General features: G+C 31.7%; 1 protein-coding gene across 1 annotated transcript in view; it reads left to right on the top strand.

The window, feature by feature from the left end:
* The first annotated feature begins 7,999 nt into the window (after positions 1-7,999).
* Positions 8,000-19,966, top strand: part of LOC126739617 (BTB/POZ domain-containing protein KCTD3) — a 96,513-nt gene continuing 84,546 nt past the window's right edge. Inside the window, exons 1-3 of the mRNA XM_050445375.1 lie at positions 8,000-8,200; positions 12,971-13,284; positions 13,345-13,500. Of these exons, the coding sequence (XP_050301332.1) occupies positions 8,145-8,200; positions 12,971-13,284; positions 13,345-13,500 (526 nt within the window). The 5' untranslated portion in view covers positions 8,000-8,144. The remainder of the gene's footprint in view (positions 8,201-12,970; positions 13,285-13,344; positions 13,501-19,966) is intronic.

The raw sequence follows: 19,966 nt of genomic DNA, 5'->3' as shown, positions 1-19,966 counted from the left end.
CCGGAAAAGCCTAAATTAATTAACATAGTATAGCTAATAATAATAAAAAATTAAATTTATTTTTGAAGAAAACAGACAGAAACTAAAAATATAAACCCCGGAACTCAAAACTTCTATCAATGTAATGTAATATAATGTAAAACACGAAGATAAATAAAAATAATTTGTTGGTATTGGTATGAAATCTAATGAAATTACCAAAATAAAAGTAAAATTTTCCTAGAAATCACCAAATTCCTATCCGAACGGCTGTCGACTATGACACAGAGACAAATCCACGCGACTGATGCCAAGAAATATTGATAATTATTGTTGTTCTGTCATATAATGGCCTTCCTTTCTTTCAGGATTCAGCCAATCAGGTTATTTGTCTCCTCGGCGGTGGCTTTCGCCAGGTTGGTGTTGCCACCTCGCTTTTGTTTCCTTTCGTTACTGGTATTATTTTACTTTCTGCTATAGCCGATTTTCAGCGTGGAATGGTTCTTGGTTGGTATTTACCAATACGTTTCTGCGATTCTGACTTTAACCAAAATAGAGGAAAACGTGACGTCATGGATCAGCTGTTTGGCGTTTGGTATTTACCAATTATCACCCGGTTTTGGACTTGGGTTACTCTTTTGGTTATACAGTCCAGAAGAAGGCCATGTTTAGATTATAAAAAAATGATTAAGGATTGCGATATGGTGTGCGCCCTTTATAAATTGAGAAGAATAAATACCAATTAGATTATCAATAAGAAGTTGTAGTTAAGGTTGAGGACCTGAAAACGGCAAGCAATTTGCCTGATGGTACCTATGTTAGAAATTTTATATTATGTTATATTTGTAACTCATACATATTTTATATTATTTTCAATTATTGCATAGTAAAAGATTGATACGTTACTTAGTAAAGAAAAGTTAAATTAAAGGAAAGAAAATTTAAAAATAATTTCGGCAGTAAGGTGTTTATGACTTCATCCATGCAAATTTACATGACCATTATATACATACCGGTTCTTACCAATACCACGCTGAAAATCGGCTTAATTCCACGCTGAAAATACTGTCTCTATTTATTAATTTATTTATGTTTAGCCACCTGGTCATTTATTATAACTCTATAACATATAGTAACATTAAAGGATAAACGTCACAGATGTGATAGGATAACTGGAATACCCTTCTAAGTACCCCCATTTCTTACCTTACAATTTTTTTCTCTCCTATAGTTTTATATTATTTCTACCCAAGAAACTCATAATTGTATTAATAACATTGGTTGTAGGTCTATATGATATGTGTTTAGACTATAAATTATTTAGTCGCCGCGCCAGCCGCATGATATAAACTTAATATTTTATTACAGGCGGCATATTAAGTTTTATAAACAGTCTTAGCTTTATAAACAGAGTTATTAGATTTTAATTTCTTAAAACGGCTTATTCAATTTCCTTACTAAAGCCGACAAATAGTACAAAGATCCTCCTATAATCAAAAATGCAACGTTTCATTATGTAAGCATTTTACACAGCCACATTCTCCACTCCATCCATATTTTTATATACATTCACACTTTTAACTTTAGGCCAACAGGTCATTAAACAGTATATAACACAAGATTCGGTTAGAATCACAATTTTACTTTGTAAAATTTTTATTTGTATATTTTATACAACAATTAACAAAATTGTACGGTTAGTGCAGTGCTTTATTTCATTCTTCTAATTACACTTATTTACCGAAAAATTGGTGTTTTATTGAAAAAAAAAATCACAACCCAGAATACCGTGTGTGGAAAAGCCCATACACAAAACAATATGTAAGAGAGAAATTGGTGTATGTACACCATTGTTAATTAATTCTTGAGATATATTTGAATCGCAATTTTTATATTCAAATATAATATGCTTTATATCGCCTTCTTACTCATCTTCCCACATGAGTAACGGGGATCCTTCAATATACCTATCGTGTGCGGATGTACTGGGGTTGAATAGTGTCCCGTTCTCATTCTCATAAAGGTTGTAATATTTGCTCTTAATAATAATATTATAATATTAACCTTCTGTAAACCAGTGTTTATTTTGACATTTTTTTTAATATTGTAGATATTGTTTTTCCTTCTCCTCCAGGGTTATTTTCCAAGTTAAGTTCCATTTTTCCCAGTGTCTTCTCCTTACATTCTGCATTATATCCTGAATGTCCAGGTTAATAGGGTATGGGATGTTAAAGATTTTTCCAATATTAGCTAGTTTGTATGCAGTCTCATTCCCTGTTATGTTGGAATGACTTGGATCCAGGCCAATTTAAACTTAAATCCATTATGGTTTGCATCCAATATAATTTGTTTTATTAAATATGAAATATGATCCAGGTCTAGTCCATGATATTTTTTTAATTGCACCTTCAGAGTCACTAAATATAACTGCTTTTAGGATATTTTTTTCTACACAGAAGCTTATTGCGGTATGAATGGTCACTACCTCAGCTGTAGATTTCTCTGTGTAGTTTGGTAATCTTGAAGAGAATTTGTGATTTTCCTGAGGGCAGTAGAATCCTAGAATCTAAATCTGGCCTCATTTTCTTTTCCGTCTATTGATCCGTCTATATATACATGATGATAATTATCCAATTTAAGAAATTCTAAAAATTTTTCCCTTTCTTTCCCAATTCTATGATTGGTACTTTCATCATCTGATATTTTCTGTTATATTTGTAACAAGGTTGATTGATAGCGACTATTGAAAGCTAAGGGTTGATATCCACTAGCACGTCCCGCTGCAGATTCGTTTACCGAGTGGTGCTGCCGTCAAGCGGCAAACCCAAGAAAAATTCATTTAAGCTGTTGGCTTCCTTGAACGAGGTTTTTAACGACGCCAGAATCTCTGGTTACATGGCCGTGTTGGTAATTTTATTCTTTACGCACGCTTCAGGTGGGGAGTAACCTGGCAAATGCGTTATGAATAGTGTGATTGGGTGAGGCGAACGGTAGTTGAACCATCAACTAAGAAGAAATTTTATACGTACGGAATTTGTGCATAAATATACATTTGAATAGAGCTAAAGAAGTTTTACTTCAGTCGTGTGATCTCAAGCGAACTACGATTTTTTTTATGATAAGGGTGATGCTGAGAACTACATTTTTTTTTAACGTACAACAAAATGCAATGGTTTCATTTAGGTGGTCAAGAGATGAGTGATTTATACTTAAGGGTGGGAGGCATACTGAAGGTTAAATTTTATTAACGAATAATTAATTACTTACCAAAACCTTTTTTTGAGACAAAAATAAATAAATGAAAGAAAATCTATCAAAATCTTTTATTTATTTATTACAAAATTACCAAAAAAGTTTAATACAAGTTATAATTCCAACAAACAAGATTTTTTTCATTATGCGTTCAAGAGTGTAAAGTTCTTAAATAAAAAGCCCGTTGCCCTTAATTTACTAAAAACTAATATACAAAAAAATATGTGAGGCAAACGTTAAGATATAAGTACAATTAAAATAATTCATAGGACTTAATATCTATGGTGATATAACTTTTAAGTCAATAATTTTTTGCTAAAAGTAAGCCGTAACGTTATGTGATTCTTGGCAATTCGGATTTGCAAATCCAGCCAATATCTGAAAAACTGCCTAGCAATCCAACTTTTTGGATGAAAAATAAATAAATATCTTTAACTTAAATTGAAATAAAATTAAAAACAAAAAAGTTAAAGCGCTTTAACTGAGGGTTTTAAAAGCACTCGATAAAATACGGAAAATAGGCCACATTTTAACTTGCGATACAAGCAATTCCTTAATTACCAATTGTTACAACTTTAGGTAATACTAGAAAAGTTAGCAGTTTGTTTAAAGCCACCCCACCACGGTTAGACAGGATGTCCAAAATAAGGATAAGCAGTATAGGGATCTCAGAAACAATAAAAGATAGGAGGCGGTAATGCCAAATACTTCATAAATTTTGAGAAACGACTGAAATTTGGCAAAATTATTTTAAATGTTTTTGGCGTTATTTAAAAATATATAATAAAATTATTTATTAAAATAATACATTATTGTGACCACTTTTTATACCCTATACGATGACGCCTCTAAATTCAAAATTTAAAATCAACGAAAAACTGAAAACTGTTTCTATAAAACGATGGGGTTACATCAAGATACATCCCTTTAATCTTAAATAGAAAGGAGAGCAAAAAGATACATCATCTTGAAGGTCTTGAACTTGATCTTGTGCTTGTTTTTGTTCCTCCATCGTTTTATAGAAACAGTTTTCAGTGCTTTTTTATTAAGTTTTTCGTTGCTTTTGTTAATAACATATGGCCATTTCAAGTTTTTAAATTGTCACCCTGTATACAATTTCCATGATAATGGTGACCATGTTTTTTCTTATGGGCGCCATATTGGAATTTTACAATTTTAAATTACCTTTTTAACAGTTTATCACACTTCCATTTCCAACACGTAATTTCGATAAGAGCTCCGAGGACGAAAGTGAGATAGGTATAAAATTTTATGTTTTAAATATGTGTTTTCAAATACTATGTATCACTCGACCTCTTTCAATTTAAGATTTTAGAGGTGTATCTCACTCTATCTAAAGGGATCGCAGATAAAGGTAAGATAATATGCTTATGTTTCTTCCCCCTTCGTTTTATAGAAACTGTTTTCAGCGTTTTTTTTAATTCAGTTTTTCGTTCCTAATATATGGCTTTTTCATGTTTTTAAATCGTTACCCTATATAAGTATGAAAATATGATAAAGTTCATTAAATGATTTTATTGTTTTGACATAAATTTAAAAAATGATCTGATGGTTTCTCTAGAGTAAATATAATATTTGACTTAGATAATTTTTATTAATTTAAAATATTTCTTTCTTATCGCTTATTTCTGTTTTATCCTTTTTTAAAAAATATTCACAATTATTTTCACACTTCGTTTTCTTTATTGAGATTTTATAAATAATATTATACGAAATATCTAGAAACAATCGATACATTAGAACACGTTTTAAAATACGCAAATTTACGGTTTTATTTTCATTATTCAATATTTTTAGATCGGAATAAGTGGAACTACTTATTTTGCTTGTAAATACAATTTTGGAATAACAATAACTGACATTTTTATTGGGTTCAATATTTGGAAATTAAACTTCAATGGTCTGACTATCATTTAATTATAAAACATTTTGGACATCTTCTTTACAAATTCTACTGTCCAATGATTTTTGGAATCTAATATTAATGTTATATTGCAAAGCAATTGCTGAACATTTGAATTTGCGTTGTATCTACGCTTATTTCTTAATATAGAAAATAAATTCTCCAGGGAATCTGGATTAAGATGCCTAGTTAAAATATATTCATAATCAAAGGAGTCTGTTAAATATTTAAGTAAGATAAGGACTGAATTAAGAATCCAAGTAAATTCGTAAATGCAGTGAATTTTACTTCTTTTTTTATTATTTTCAATTACTTCAGTTGAGCTAAAATAATTAAGGTCAAATTTCAAAAAAATAAGAATTTAAATTTGAATTACTAATAAATAAATCCCTAAATATATTAAATGACTTGAAGTGTAATAAATTCTTTTCAAAACTAAACTACTTTTAAATTTGCTTTTGTAAATCTATATTTTTTTAAAATCAAATTAGATCAGAAATAAGATACCTAAAAAATAATACCTAAATAATAATATTACGATTTTCGAAACTATTTTTTTTAAATTAATTAAACGACCTCTGTAAAGATTAAAGTACCTAAAAGAAAAATGAAAACCAAATAACATGTATTAGTAGGTTAAATATATAGAATTTATATAATTTTATAACTACATCTTTTATAAAAATTCTATAATAACTGAACCATCAACGCTACTACATTTGTGTTCTGTGCCCGGTCTTGGGTGTTTTGTGCCCTTTTTATGACTTGCTACTATTGTACCCTAGGAAATACAGGTAGGCGTCTTTTTGTTTATGGAACTGCTTTCTGAGTAACTATTGGAAGAGGGGGAAGTCTGGGAAGAAAAGTAAGAGGATTAGAAGTAAGTTTAGAAGTACGAGGGTACGGGGTGTGTAAATATCTGGTCTAAAAACCTGTCTTCGTAACCAGATAGAAGCATCGGGGATATGGTTCAAACCAGTATGGAGAATTCAGTAATAATTGATTATTAAAGAAATTAGCGCAACGGAAATGAAGTGAAAAGCTGTCCGGGGAATAGCCGTGTGGTAGACAGCGCTCCGGTATTGAGTTTCACAAGCGAGGCTTGGTAAAAATTTGAATGAGCGGGGCCTCTAGCAGTAAGCATTAAGGAACTAGGTTTTTAAAAGATGCCCTGTCTGATCTGGATCTGGGTTAGAGTTAAGTTTGTTTTTAAATCTGGTATGTAGTTTTATAATGTGTTCTTGTACAGGATTTTTAGGTCAATCTGTAGGTCGATGGTCCTGATAAACCCTGGTCAGCGAAGGTTTTCTTAGAGAGGGATATGGGTTTAGAAATGGGTTTTAAAGTATACTTTTTGGTCTGTTTAAAACCCATGGGTGAGTTTGGGGCTTTTTAAAGTTACATAGAGGAGGGTGTCATCAATGTATAGGGTTAATTGGGTGAGTCGGGTTTTATGGATATCAGCCTAGTAAATGTTTTAGAGAATAAGGCACTCGAGGAACTTCCGCTGCAGTTTTTTTGATTTGTGAAGGGTTGTTATTTAATTTGAACAGGAATGTTCGGTTTTTGCGGAATGATTGGGCAATTTTGGTTAAATTATCAGGAAAATTAAAAAAATTATTTTATGGATTAAGCGCTCATGCCTTTTCGATGTCTACCGCTAGCATGAGGGTGGATTGGAATTTATTGCTAGAGTCAGTGAGGCTCTACTGAATCCTGCACAGCTGGTGGGCTGTAGAAAGACCCTTTACAAATGCCTCGCATTGCTCGCTCGGGATAATATTATGGTATATATAATATTTAAAGAGGACTCTAAGCGCGAAAAGATGATTTTTTTCGTACATTTTGCCTAGGGTGCATAATAAACTTATAGGTCGCCAGTTTTGGGGAAATTTTAGATTTTTGTGGGGTTTGAGAATGAAAATTACCGAGGCTGTTTTTCAGGTAGAGGGAAAGTAGCAAAGTTTTAGGAAGGCATTGTAGATTTGACGAGTTCGAGGATGATGCTATTAGGAATATTTTCGACCATTCTGTTGGAAATTTGGACAATGGTAATTTGTTGGATTTTAAATAGTCGATTATATTTGTGATATCTGTTATAGAGGTGGGAGAGTGGGATTTAAAGGGTCTAGAGGGAGCTGGGAAAAGTGGCGGGCTGTTCTTTCTATGTGTAATTCATGGCGATAAAGGGCAGGAGGTAAACATCGTTCTCTTGAGCAGTGTGCTTCGACGTCGATCATTCTCTTTGGACTAAGATAAAACGCATGTGTAGAAACCCCTAAACCGTTTTAGTGTTCCTAATTCGCATTAGTTTTTAGTGCTGCCAACTAGCAAAAAATTTGAAAACCGAGAGAGAGAAAAAAATTTCACTCTGATTTTGTTGTAATGTGCCTTATCCTGTTTTCGCAAAATTTAAAAAGTTATATTTTTTATTAGATATATTTTTACTCAATCTCCGCAACCTAACTAATTTATGAATAAATTAATTAGGTTGGTAATAAAAAACAGCTGGTTAACGTCAACGTTAAAAACATCTTCTTAAAACCGTTGTGTTTAAATTTCGGTAATTCGCATTAACGTCACGTGTAAACTTAGTATTACCCTGACATTGTATAATTGTGGCCATTCTAGTTTTTTGGTTACTTAACTTAAGCGGTTGCCGCCAAAAATGAAATTAAAAAACGTACATCGGACGGAGTGGAAGCGCATCAATCAATTGGACAACACCTGTCATTGCGATTCACTGATTTTTTCCGTTCCGCTCCGCTTTTGATCGCCATGGGAATCTACTATTATTGTCGTAAATGTCGTAATGTTAATGTCAGCTGTCAAAAGCAGCTGATTTTCGTTTATCAAGTATTATCAACAAAAAGTAATTACATTAACAAAAAAGTGTGTTATCAATTTTGTTTATCATTAGATTCATCATAAACCTTTTAAGTTAGTCTATTGACAGCAATGCAGTAAACACAATCTATAACGCTTTAATATGCTCAACCAACAGTATGCTGGCGATATATTGCACCTTAATGTGGGGGGCAAAAGGTAAGTCCCATTTTTTCCCTCCTTTTAGCAGCTCCCTGCCTAGTTTGATAATTGTTTAAATTTCTTAATGCGAAAATATTTTTATATTTAACTTCTTTTTTCAATAACATACATTTAATTTACTAGTGGACTTTTATATGTTTGTTTATTTTATGTTTAATTTCTTTTATATTTACAATAAATATTGAAGTGTTTATAATAATTAAACCTGTGAGCGTCATTTAAATAATTTTATAATTTATATTTTATAATATTTTTAATACATTAAATAAATTCAAAATAGTCCAAAATAATCAAAATAAATAGGCAACGCTTAGGCGACTCCAAAGTAGAGATGGTGACGTGTAGACCTGAGATAATTAAAGTAACCTGAGCACACTTATTCCCGTAAAATTAATTAAATAAAACAAAATTAAGCATGAACTCATTAATATGAAAAATATGAATTAATATGTTTTAAACTTGCTCAGTGATTTTACTTTTACAATAACCATTTAATTCATGTTCACCAACATTTAACCACTTTACTTTAATATACCAAAATTCATTATTCACCAATTTATTACTTTTATCCAATTGTTAAATGTCCCAGTAATGACAACATACTAATATTGAATGATATACAATCAATTAATATGCCAAAATGTGAGCACTACATTACTCACAAACCGTAGCCAAAATGCTACCAAAAACATTATCATAAAACATGAGATTGAGACAGCAATCTTCGATCTAGACCACTTGATGATAACACACTTTGTACTGAGGGGTGCAATGGACACCAAAATGCGAGGGTTCTCTCCAAATACAAAGCCTTGTTAAATACAATGAGCTGTGCAATGGTCCCAGACCAGCTCAGTATCTTAACAAGAAATAATAAACAATTGTCACAACAACACAAGCAAGACAAAGAACAATCGGTCATTAAAATATTTCATTAATCACATTTTTAATTAAAAAGGTAAAATATCTGTGTAATCAATAAGATAGAAATAAGCATACTCTGTGATAACACTTACCCTTTCTTGTAGTAAAACACTAAATTAAACCAACACAGCTTATTTCACGTCACAACACCCTTTATTGTTTTTATTAAATAACTTCACTCTTTAGTGACCAAAACTCAAATTAATTTTAAAAACCAAATATTTATCTCAGACTCTTTTATTGAAACCCGTAAAAATAACTCCCGAGGAGGAATGCTAAGTGTAAACCATATTTGGTTACTTACGGTACCGCTGAGCTAGCTTTAGTTTTGTAAATATCCTGGACCTCTTTTCAGTTAGACCGATAAATTTCATCTTAATGACTAAGAAAAATATTTCAATTCTTTAGAAAATAAACAGGGTCTTACATGTTAAACAATACCTAAATAACCTATATAATTCCTAAATACTAAATAGCAATACTTACCTAGAACATAGGAACTTAGTAATAATCTACTAGTGGGGATTACTGTATTCTTAAAATGTACTGAAACGCTTCTACAGGGTGGTTTTTTGAAAACCACATGGTTCGATTTTATAACAATGTATGAAATGTGCCATGATCATTGGAGATACACTACTAAAATACTTTGATAGTTTAGCATACTTGCTTATAATAAAGTAAATGTCAACCTTATGAATTTAAATAAAACACCCTATATATTATTATATTTCTGGATCACCCAGTACCAACTTTAGCAGTATTTGAACCAATATTTGAATAGTATATGAAATTTTTTTTTTGCAATGAAAATTTATTTTTTAACTCCAATTCCAAAATATGTAATCTTAAAAATCAATAATTTAAAAAAATAAATAGATTATAATTGCCTCTTGTAGGGCTTAATTGAATATGTAATTAAATTATTTTAAATTAATTCAGGATCTGACACCTTATGATATTTTTGCCTATAAAAAATTTGTGCTGTAATAGTGGCCATATTTAGCAATTATTACATCAGGTATGTGATATGTGTAAATCAATTTCACAATTATCTAAAATATTTACTTGTATTTAGTTTATAAGTTGCAAGAATTTTTGCTTAATCAATTTGAGACTGTAAATAGGTATTCCATATTATGGGACTAGGTACATACAAGATCCATACTTTAGGTGAGAATGCACAAAAGCACAGTAGATGATTTTTAAGGACTTTATATCTATAAATTCCCAGGTCCTTTTAATAAAGTTCTTAGCATTTTTGTCCAGTGCAACACCTAGGATGATTTGACAATACAGCTTAATTTCAGATCATCTGCTAAAAGCAGGTAATTGCAGTAATTAAAACATACATTAATATCATTTATGAAGACATTGAAAAGGGGTAGCCCAAGGTGCAAACCTTGTGGAACTGCCAATTCCAACAATAAGCCTTCTACTGTATAAATAGCAGCTGAAAAGAGACAAAGTTCTATTAATCCCCAGCAGGTCAAGCTTATTAAGTGACATATTTGATTGGTACTTCATCAAACGCTTTAGAGAAGTTGGAAGAATATTATGAAAATGTGCTCCCAACTGGATCAACAGGAGAGTCTATGATATGGTAGCAAGAAGCTTTCATCTCTGGTAAAGTGATTATGAGTGTTGAAATGAGTCACAAACTTGAAAAGATTTTTTCCTCACAAATAGCAGATGTAAAATAATATATGCACTGGGTAGGGTGATAACCCTAATATGTTTAAAATGGGACTTGCAGCAATCTATTGAGGTGAAATGTTAAATATTTTTTATGGTATTTTTTATAATATTTTAAATATATTTGTAGCATTTAAAAAGATTGGCAGTGAAAAAGGCTGCTCACAAAAAATGCAAAGAAACTTCCTTAATTACCAACTTTTTTGCCATTTGCAACAAAAAATATAAAATTTCAACTAGGCTTTATTATGAGGACTATTGTATTAGAGACACCAGCTACGTTTACAATGGGGGTACCAAATATTCAATATTTGGATCAAATGACGTCATGAGGACTCTTTTTTGGTGTAAACCGCAGTGCACTAAAATTTGATAGGCGAAAATCAAATTTAATTTTTTTTTGGTGTAAACACCTAGGACCTATTTTGAAGTACCAAAATGACAAGTTTGACATTTTATTGAATGTTAGCTTAGGAGGTTTTTTATTTTTGTACACAAAAATAAAGAAGAAAATACAAAGGACAAGCTTAAGCCTTGAAAAAGAGATTATTAGTTTATTTTTATTATCTTTAAACAATAACACTTTTAAGGATTTAGAGGTTATGTCTTATAATTTTTCGTCTAAACTCACTTCAACTGACATTTTGATAATCCTGGACTAATTTAACCCTCAAAATCAATCATTGTAAACAGGGCTGTACTTAATAAAAATAGTCATCATTGATCATCATTTGATCCATGGATCTAATAGACCCGCACGTTGTAAACGTAGCTACTGAGGTAGTATTGTATCAGATCCCTGGGAATTCTGATTTTACACTAACTCTCTAAAAATTCTGGAGAGCTTCCACATAGTTCTTTTCTTAATGAAAGAAAGGCTAATAAGATCGCAATATACTAATTTTTTGCGGATTATTTTCACTCTGTGTACCAGTTATATATCTGTGTGTCATGGATATATGCTCTACAAATAATTTCAATTCTCATAACTTAAGCAGTTTTTCTATTCAATCTCAGAAGTTAACACAGAGTCAAATCTTGACCCTCACAAAGTACCTGAAAACATACATTGGATTTTATTTAAAAATTGTTGCTTTATCCTTTCTAGACCTTTATATTTTATATATATTCATGACACTAAAAAGAGGTCACTTTCCAAACATTGCTTGATCAATGTTTGGAAAGAACTGCCGTTAAAATGTTAAATGTTTCCAAAAAGCATCTTCTAAAAAATTGGTTAAAATAAATAATCAAGATATAACAATATAACAAAAAGAAAAATAGGTAACATATGATTCTGTGACGTAGATAAATTACCAGTAGTATTTAATCAGATCCAATCAGAAACATAGATTTGTTTTAAATATATAATCAGGAAAATTAAAAAGATCCACACATCATAATCATTGTAAATCCCATGAAACTATACGCAAGTTTGGTACAAAGGATTGATATCTACATTTGAAAAGCTTGCTGGTTGCTGGAACAATATATTGCAATATGTGTGCCTTAATAGAGAGACATAAATTAATTTGGATTTTTCCAGGGAAGTAGAAACAGTTAGCCAGCTTGACAGCTTTTTAAACTGAGATGTGGCGTTAATTGAAATACCATGGGACTTTATGACTGAATCCATTGACCTGCATGGTTGTTCAATGTTAATTTTTTATATACCTTTATTCTAAAACTCTTAACCAAGAGACAGTCAGTCAGCTAAGAGTTATAGTCAGCTAAGGAGAATGAATAAACAACTTATGATTTAATATAGAAATAGTAATGTTCTGTTCAATGGCTATTTTTTTTCACTTACTTATAATCCAAAACAACTTTAAATGATCTGCAAATAGTAGGCCCTCACTGTCAACAATATTTAAAATATAATTTATAAATATACTGAACAGCAATGTGGCAAGGTCCACTCCAGACCTAAATGAAATGCTACAAACTTAAAACCGATCAATACCATCTTCTGATCCCACGATCTAAGGTTCAATCTATGAAAAGCTTTTAAATAATCCATGTACTTAAAATCCATGTAAACAACATCCAACTGAAAATTCATTAAAGATCTGTAGAATTTTGCTGGTTACATATTGCTATCTACTTTTTTAATATGTCGCAAAAAACTGTTATTAAAATCTTTTACAGATTCTCCACGTCCCGCCAAACACTCACATTAATACCAGACACATTTTTTACTGCTTTGCTAAATGGGCGAATCTCCAGTTTAAGAGATGAAAAAGGTTATATTTTTATTGACCGCGATCCCAAGGTGTTTTCGGTGATCCTTAATTATTTGCGTACCAAAGAGGTGGATTTGAACGCCATAGACACTAGAACCTTGAGGTTAGAAGCAGAGTATTATAATATAGCCCCTTTGGTTAGGAGGTTAATGTTATGTGAGGAACTAACCCAATCCACTTGCGGAAACGTATTGTTTTATGGATATCTCCCGCCTCCAGGTGCACAAAAGTCAAGAAGCATACACTAAAAGTATGAGTATTAATTTGTATGCGTTTTAGTTGTACCAGTTCATGCTCCACAAAATATTGCAGTAGAAACCACCTTGGTACATAAAGCCAGGTTGCCTGAAGGAGAACCTTTCTCAGAACCAGATTGTGCTGCTGGTTCAAGTAGAGATGCTCTGTGCCAGAGCAGTGTTCATGGAAAATCTCAAGGTAATTATTAGTTATTATAAGGATTTAATTTAGTTTTCGTCGCGGCAGCGCACAGTGTTGCGCCAGATAGGGAGTTTAGGGCAAAAGTATCTACACGTAAGATTTTCAAAAATATATTTTGTGTTTTGTAATAAAAACAAAAAAGAGTACCATGACTTTATATTTCAATAAATAGTTGCCCGTTGAATAATGAAGATGTAATGTTTTTAGAGGTGTATTTCTCGGTTTACGCTAAAATTGTATTAAGGTTAAACCCTTAAAACTTTATAAGGCACCTAATATACAAAGTGTCCAATAAATTATACGCCATAGAACAACCGGTGATACTTAATAAGAATATTTGTTTCATAAATGTGGTGGCAAATGTTAGCTGTTTAAACTGTACAGGGTGTTAAAAGCAAAACTTAATTTTAGAAAACTTAATTAAAAAAATAAATAAAAAAAAAGAACTAAAATACTTTTTTTTTTTTTGATCCCTAGATTCGCCTGTGGTTCTATGGTTAAAAAAATGTGAAAAACGCTCTGTATTATTTGAAAACAAAGTAAATGAAAAAAAAAATATGTACCTGCAATCTTTTACAGAAAGTGGAACAATAATAAACTAAAAACCAAAATATACTTCAATATTTTTAACAAAGATTTTTTACACAATCGTAAATAAAAAATGCTAATTTTATAAATTGTCCTAAACAGTGTCAGTGTCGCTAATATCTTCATCTTCACTGTTGAGTGTAATTGAACTGAAATTATCGGACAATCCAGAATCGTTCAGACACTCGTCAATGAGGACAAATTCTTTAAAATCTGAATAATCAGACTTTTTTTTAATTGACTTCATTTGCCTTAGAGATGATAACTCGGGGTCAGAAAACATTAAAAGATGTCTTAATATGTCTTTATTGGTGTCGGTTCTAGGAGTTTTCCGGCTGTTATGTAATCGAGTTGTTATGATATTTTTATGTCTAGCTTCTAAGGCATCCTCCGATAGTTGTGCACCAGGTAAACCAAAAAATTCGATTATATCGCAGCCATGCACTAAAACTTTGTGAACCGAACTAGGCATAGAGTATCAATTGTATAGTTTTAAATAAAGTGAGTGAGTTTCATTAAGTAAAGCTTTAAATTTTGCAATATTTATTTTAAATCCCGAAACTAGTATATTATATTATACTCTTATAGTTATATGGAATTTAATTATTACATCTTCACTAATTCCCGTTATTTCGGCACTTAACAGAGGATTCTGAAAAAATGTTCTTGCCGTATTAGCATCATTTGTGGAACCATATCCCGGCTTTGGCTTAACAACAATAAGACCCAGCTTACTTTTAAAGTTTTCTTGAATAGATTTTTTTGTGTTTTCGACAAATTTCTTATTTTCCTCTCCTTTTACTTGCCAGGATTTGATTGGCAATCGATAAGCTATATGTAGCAAACACTCAAAAATCTAATCCAGCAGTGCAAAGTTGAAATACCAAAACGATAGTTTTCAACTTTTGGAGATTTTGTAAAAACTGAGTTAAGGTTCATTTCTTTCGGAGTGGCTCCGCAAATGATGCATTTCGCAGATGAATTTGTTTGAGTTAAGATATTAGCGACACTACCATCAAACATTGTAAAAAGCATCTTAAATGATATTTTAAAATTTGCGTTCCCCACCAAAGTTTCATATGATTTAAGAGAGTTAATTGATTCAACCACGTGTTTTTTCTCTTGACGGATAATACCAGCACTCTCCTTAATAAATGAAAATTTTATGGGTCGACAGTAAAATGTTGAGGAAGTTTCAGAATTAGACTAGACAATTTTATTACTACTATCGATAAGTGTTAAGGGAACCATAGCTATTAAAAACATATACTCATCAGTGGCATCAGGAGAGGATGTAAATCTTTGCTTGTATTGACTATGCCCTGAACTACCGTCGAAACCCTATTTACAAATAAGTTTTAAGTCAGTAGTTTTACGTTCAGTTAAATTTGAAATGTTTAATATACTGACTGCCGTTTTTTCCAAAAGTTCCTGAAGTTGAACTTCAGCGGATATCTCTGTCACGAGAATGTGAACTGGTAGATATTTATTTTTTGTTGCAAGTAGGGATCGATAGCTGGGGAAAAAGTCGGGATGTATTGCATTTACAACGGATCGTAAAATGCCGTACTTTCTGTCAAGTCAAGGTCGTAGTATAATGATATGGCCTTTTTGATTGTTAAGCATTTAGAGTTGGCTGTAACCTGCTCGTTAGCTGAGAACTGTGTCGCTCTTTGGGAGGCAAAACATAATTCTTCATGGGAGTAACTTTTGACTAGAGGCTCTACTCGTCGAATTTTATTCTTTCGACACAATTCTGCGAATGACTTTTTGGGTCTTCCCATTAAACTAGAGGGTTCCTCTTGATCAGATATAGGGCGTTTATTTAAACTAATAGTTATATTGCCATTAAGCCAGACTGCATGGTCTCGTTCAAATTTTTTTCTTGAGCGTGAGCAGTCATGCCACCATTTATTAACTTGGCGACAAAAACTAACACTGTTTTCTTTTAATTTGTCTTCTGCGCTTTCGGCTATATTAAAAGGTAGGTACGATCTTATTTTTCACAAAATTTTTTCTATCTTTTCATGTTTTTCGCAAGCACACCATTCTTCAAATAAAGGGGTCCTTGATGTCTCGTAAGAGACAGCTAAAAAAATATATATCTTAGTCCGTTCAGGCCGTTGCAGATAACATATGCCAGGGTATGAAGTATAATAGGTCAAGTACTTATGAGCCAAAAATCTTGAATAACATACGATAACTTTTTTTGCAAAGCTTAGACAATATTTTTTTATTAAAATGTTTGTATATCCTTCTATTTTTGGGCAAGATAATTTAAGAAAAACAAACGGAACTTATAAAATATTTAGAATAGATTAAACTACGTACCTTTATTAATACCGTCCATTATTAGCTATTACAATTTTTCACCTATTAACCTTACAACATTTTTTTTTAGTCTTAGCGTATTGAGCTGCAATTTAACACTGACGAGAGCATTTATTTTAATTTGAAAATTGAAAAAATGTAAACACATCGGTCGGCTACATTTTTTGATAGTTTTGGATAAAAGAGATATTTTTTGAGAATTTTAGGTATTTGAAAGTATAAAACCCGATATCTGCATTTAGGACTTTTGTCCATTGGGTGCAACACTGTGCAGCGTAGCAAATAAGTCGTATTTATGTTTGTTGCAAGTTATTTGCCAAAAATGATAGTTTTTCGGTTAAATAATTAGAAGCTCATTGTTGAAGGTGCTTTGTACTTTGTATGTGTACTTATGGTGATGTTATTATATGATTGTGGTAACAGTTTTTTTTTTGGTTTTACTCATTTTGTTTGCTGCTGTGATTGCTGTGATCTAGCAAAACTAATCGAGTCATCTGCCCACATTGCCAATTGTAGTTATTTATCACATGTTTTGTATATTTTACACTAACTTGGTCAGGTGTAAATATATGGTCAACTACAGTTCAAAGTATGGACTTTTTATGTGTTTGTCTAATACTGGTTTGTGCATTGAGTCAACGAAGTAGCAAAGTAAGGACTTTCATTAATTTATTTTCTTATTGATTTTAAGGCATTTTCTTCATGGAACTGTGTAACAGTTCCGATAAAGTAATTAAATCAGAAGCAATTTCTTTTGAATGCAGCTTGTGTTGTTCCTGGTTTGACAAAGGCTGCTCTAATCTTTCCAAAGCCGAATTTGACAAAATAAATCTATGCGACTTTTAAAAAGAAGAAGAGTCATGAATGTAAGTGTAGTTCTTATAGTACGGTTACCAACAGACGGTTGTCAAGTATTGGTGTTCGTAATGATAATGAAAGCTCTAGTTCTAAAAAGACTGTTCAGGAAAATGTAGGAATGGGCCATGTAAAATCATTACCAGAGATTTTGTCTAAAAAAAATGCTTCCATTTCTGATCCGATGAATGGCATTATTGAATTACATAAACCTATTGTTTCTCAGCAATCCACAATTAATAAAGTCGTGGAGGAATTATAGAAACTTTACTTTACCAACCCTGCTCCAACAACAAATGCTAAGATTAAGGACAGTAACTCCAGTATAATTTCTGAGATAAATAATACGAATGAGCGAAAAAATAATATTATGATGTTTAATGGTCAGTAAAGTCATTCTGATGATATGAATAATAGAATTGGTCATGATAAGGAGTTTGTACTTGATGTTCTGTCCAATAAGTTGGGAGTAAATCATATTGAGCCCTTTAGGGTCTACAGAATTGGAGCTCGTGGAGCCAATAATAGGCCTATAAAAGTGTGCTTCAATAATACTGAGATTGTACAAAAATGTTTGAGAGAGCAAAAGAAAGAGAGAAATTGGGTGGTAGCAATATAGTAATTAAAATGGATCTCACCAAATTACAGCATGATGAAATTCGAGAAGTTTATGGAGAATTGGCAAAAAGAAAGAAAAAAGGTGAAGATGTAATAATTAAATTTACCAATGGGGTTCCAACAATCTTTAAGAGAATTGTACGAGATCCAAAAAATGATTAAGTGATTCATTGGTAATGTATTATTTTAACGCTGGGGGTATGAGGTCTAAGCTAAAGCATTTGAAGCAAACAATATCTGCATAGAGTTATGATGTAATTTCGTTGGCTGAAACATGGTTGTTTCCGGACATTTTGTCATCTGAATTGGAGTTTACGGCATATGTAGTGTTTAAATGTGATAGAAGTACCCTTGGAAGTGCTAAAAAAGATGGTGGGAGTGTTTTACTTGCATTAAACACTCTTGTTCATCGTTACAGCAAGTTTTTGTCTCTGTATAACTTAATCTTAGGAATATTGTTTTTGGTGTAGTTTACCTGCCGCCCAAATCTGATATGGGTCAATACAGTGCTTTCTGTGATACAGTACAGGACGAATTGCTTATTTACTGTTGCAGGAGACTTCAACCTATCTGGCTGCACTTGGTTTAATGAAAATCAAAATCTTAAAGTTATCTTTTCGAATGGGTGTTCGAATGTCGCACCAGCTTCACTGATTGGACATGTATATATCAATTATTCGGATGGTAAAGAAATGTTTCATCTTCCAAATCCGGAAGGCACATTTCTTGATCTTTATTTTTCTAATATAAATGGGTCTTCTGCATTGGCGGATGATTTTTTGTTGCCGGTGGCTGGCTCTCGACACCCTCCGTATGAATATGCATTTTCAGTACCATATATGTCAAAGTCTCTAAAGTATACAGTAAAGTTTTTTTTTTAATTTCATGATTTCTCTGATTTTGCATCGTTAAATAATTTCCTTGCATCTATCGACTGCTCCTTTATAACTTCTTCACTTCTGATATATTTATTTCCCTTAAAAAGTTTTATGACCTTTTTTATGAAGGAATCCTATATTTTATATTTTGTACCTATTAAGTCCTATAATACTGGTAACTTTCCTGTATGGTTCAAGAGAGTTAGGAAGCTTAGTTTCAAGGAAAAGAAAGTTGTTCATAAGAAGTTTAAGGAGTGTCATTTGCAAAGTGATTACTTGGTTTTTTTCTGGGCTTCCGCAGTCATGCGGTGTGTTGAGCGGTCTGTGTTACCGCGATTATATTTTTCATACCCAGAATAATCTATTGTTAAGTCCTAAGTTATTCTGGAAATATGTAAGTAATGTTAAAAAGTCAAATACTATTTCTAAACATATGTTTTTGAATGATGAAACTAGTGATGAGGGTAGAGATACAGTTAATTTATTTGCCAAATATTTGCCCAACGTATATTCTGATAAAGCATTTCAAATACCTGAATATTACATGACAGGGCTTGTAGATCAATTTAATGTCAAATTTGTAGTTATCTTTAGTAGAGGTTTTTGACGAAATTCTTGGTTTAAAAATCTTTAAAGGGAGTATTTTCTTCTTTTTGGAAGAATTCGTATATTACGCCGATATTTAAGTCTAGTAATGCTAGTGTTGTCAGTAATTATCGGGGAGTTTGTATACAGTCAACCTTACTTAAACTTTTGGATGCACTTGTAACCAAGCAATTGTCATGGCAATGTAAAAGTCTTATTATTAACACTCAACATGGTTTTCAAAAAGGTCGTTCCACTGTTACTAACCTAATATGTTATGAAGACTATCTGTTTAATGCTTTTGGTAAGGCCTCACAAATTGATGCTGTTTATACGGATTTTTCGAAGGCGTTCGACAGAGTTAATAATGCACTTCAAAGCCCCAAGCTTTGGGGTTTAGATCAAATATTATTTGTTGGCTAAGGATTATTTTTAAGAAATTGTGAATTTTTATTATTTGCTGACGATTTAAAATTGTTTTTGTCTATTGATTCAAATGTTAAATGTTAATTAATACAGGATGACTTGCATAATCTTTGTAAATAGTGCAACCTTAATGGTTTATTATAACTTATATTTAAATGTTCCAAAGTGTTATTCAATAACTT

This window comes from Anthonomus grandis, chromosome 8, assembly GCF_022605725.1.
Source record: "Anthonomus grandis grandis chromosome 8, icAntGran1.3, whole genome shotgun sequence".
NCBI lineage: Eukaryota > Metazoa > Arthropoda > Insecta > Coleoptera > Curculionidae > Anthonomus > Anthonomus grandis.
Note: the sequence above shows the minus strand (reverse complement) of the source record. Positions and strands in the feature narration are given on the sequence as shown.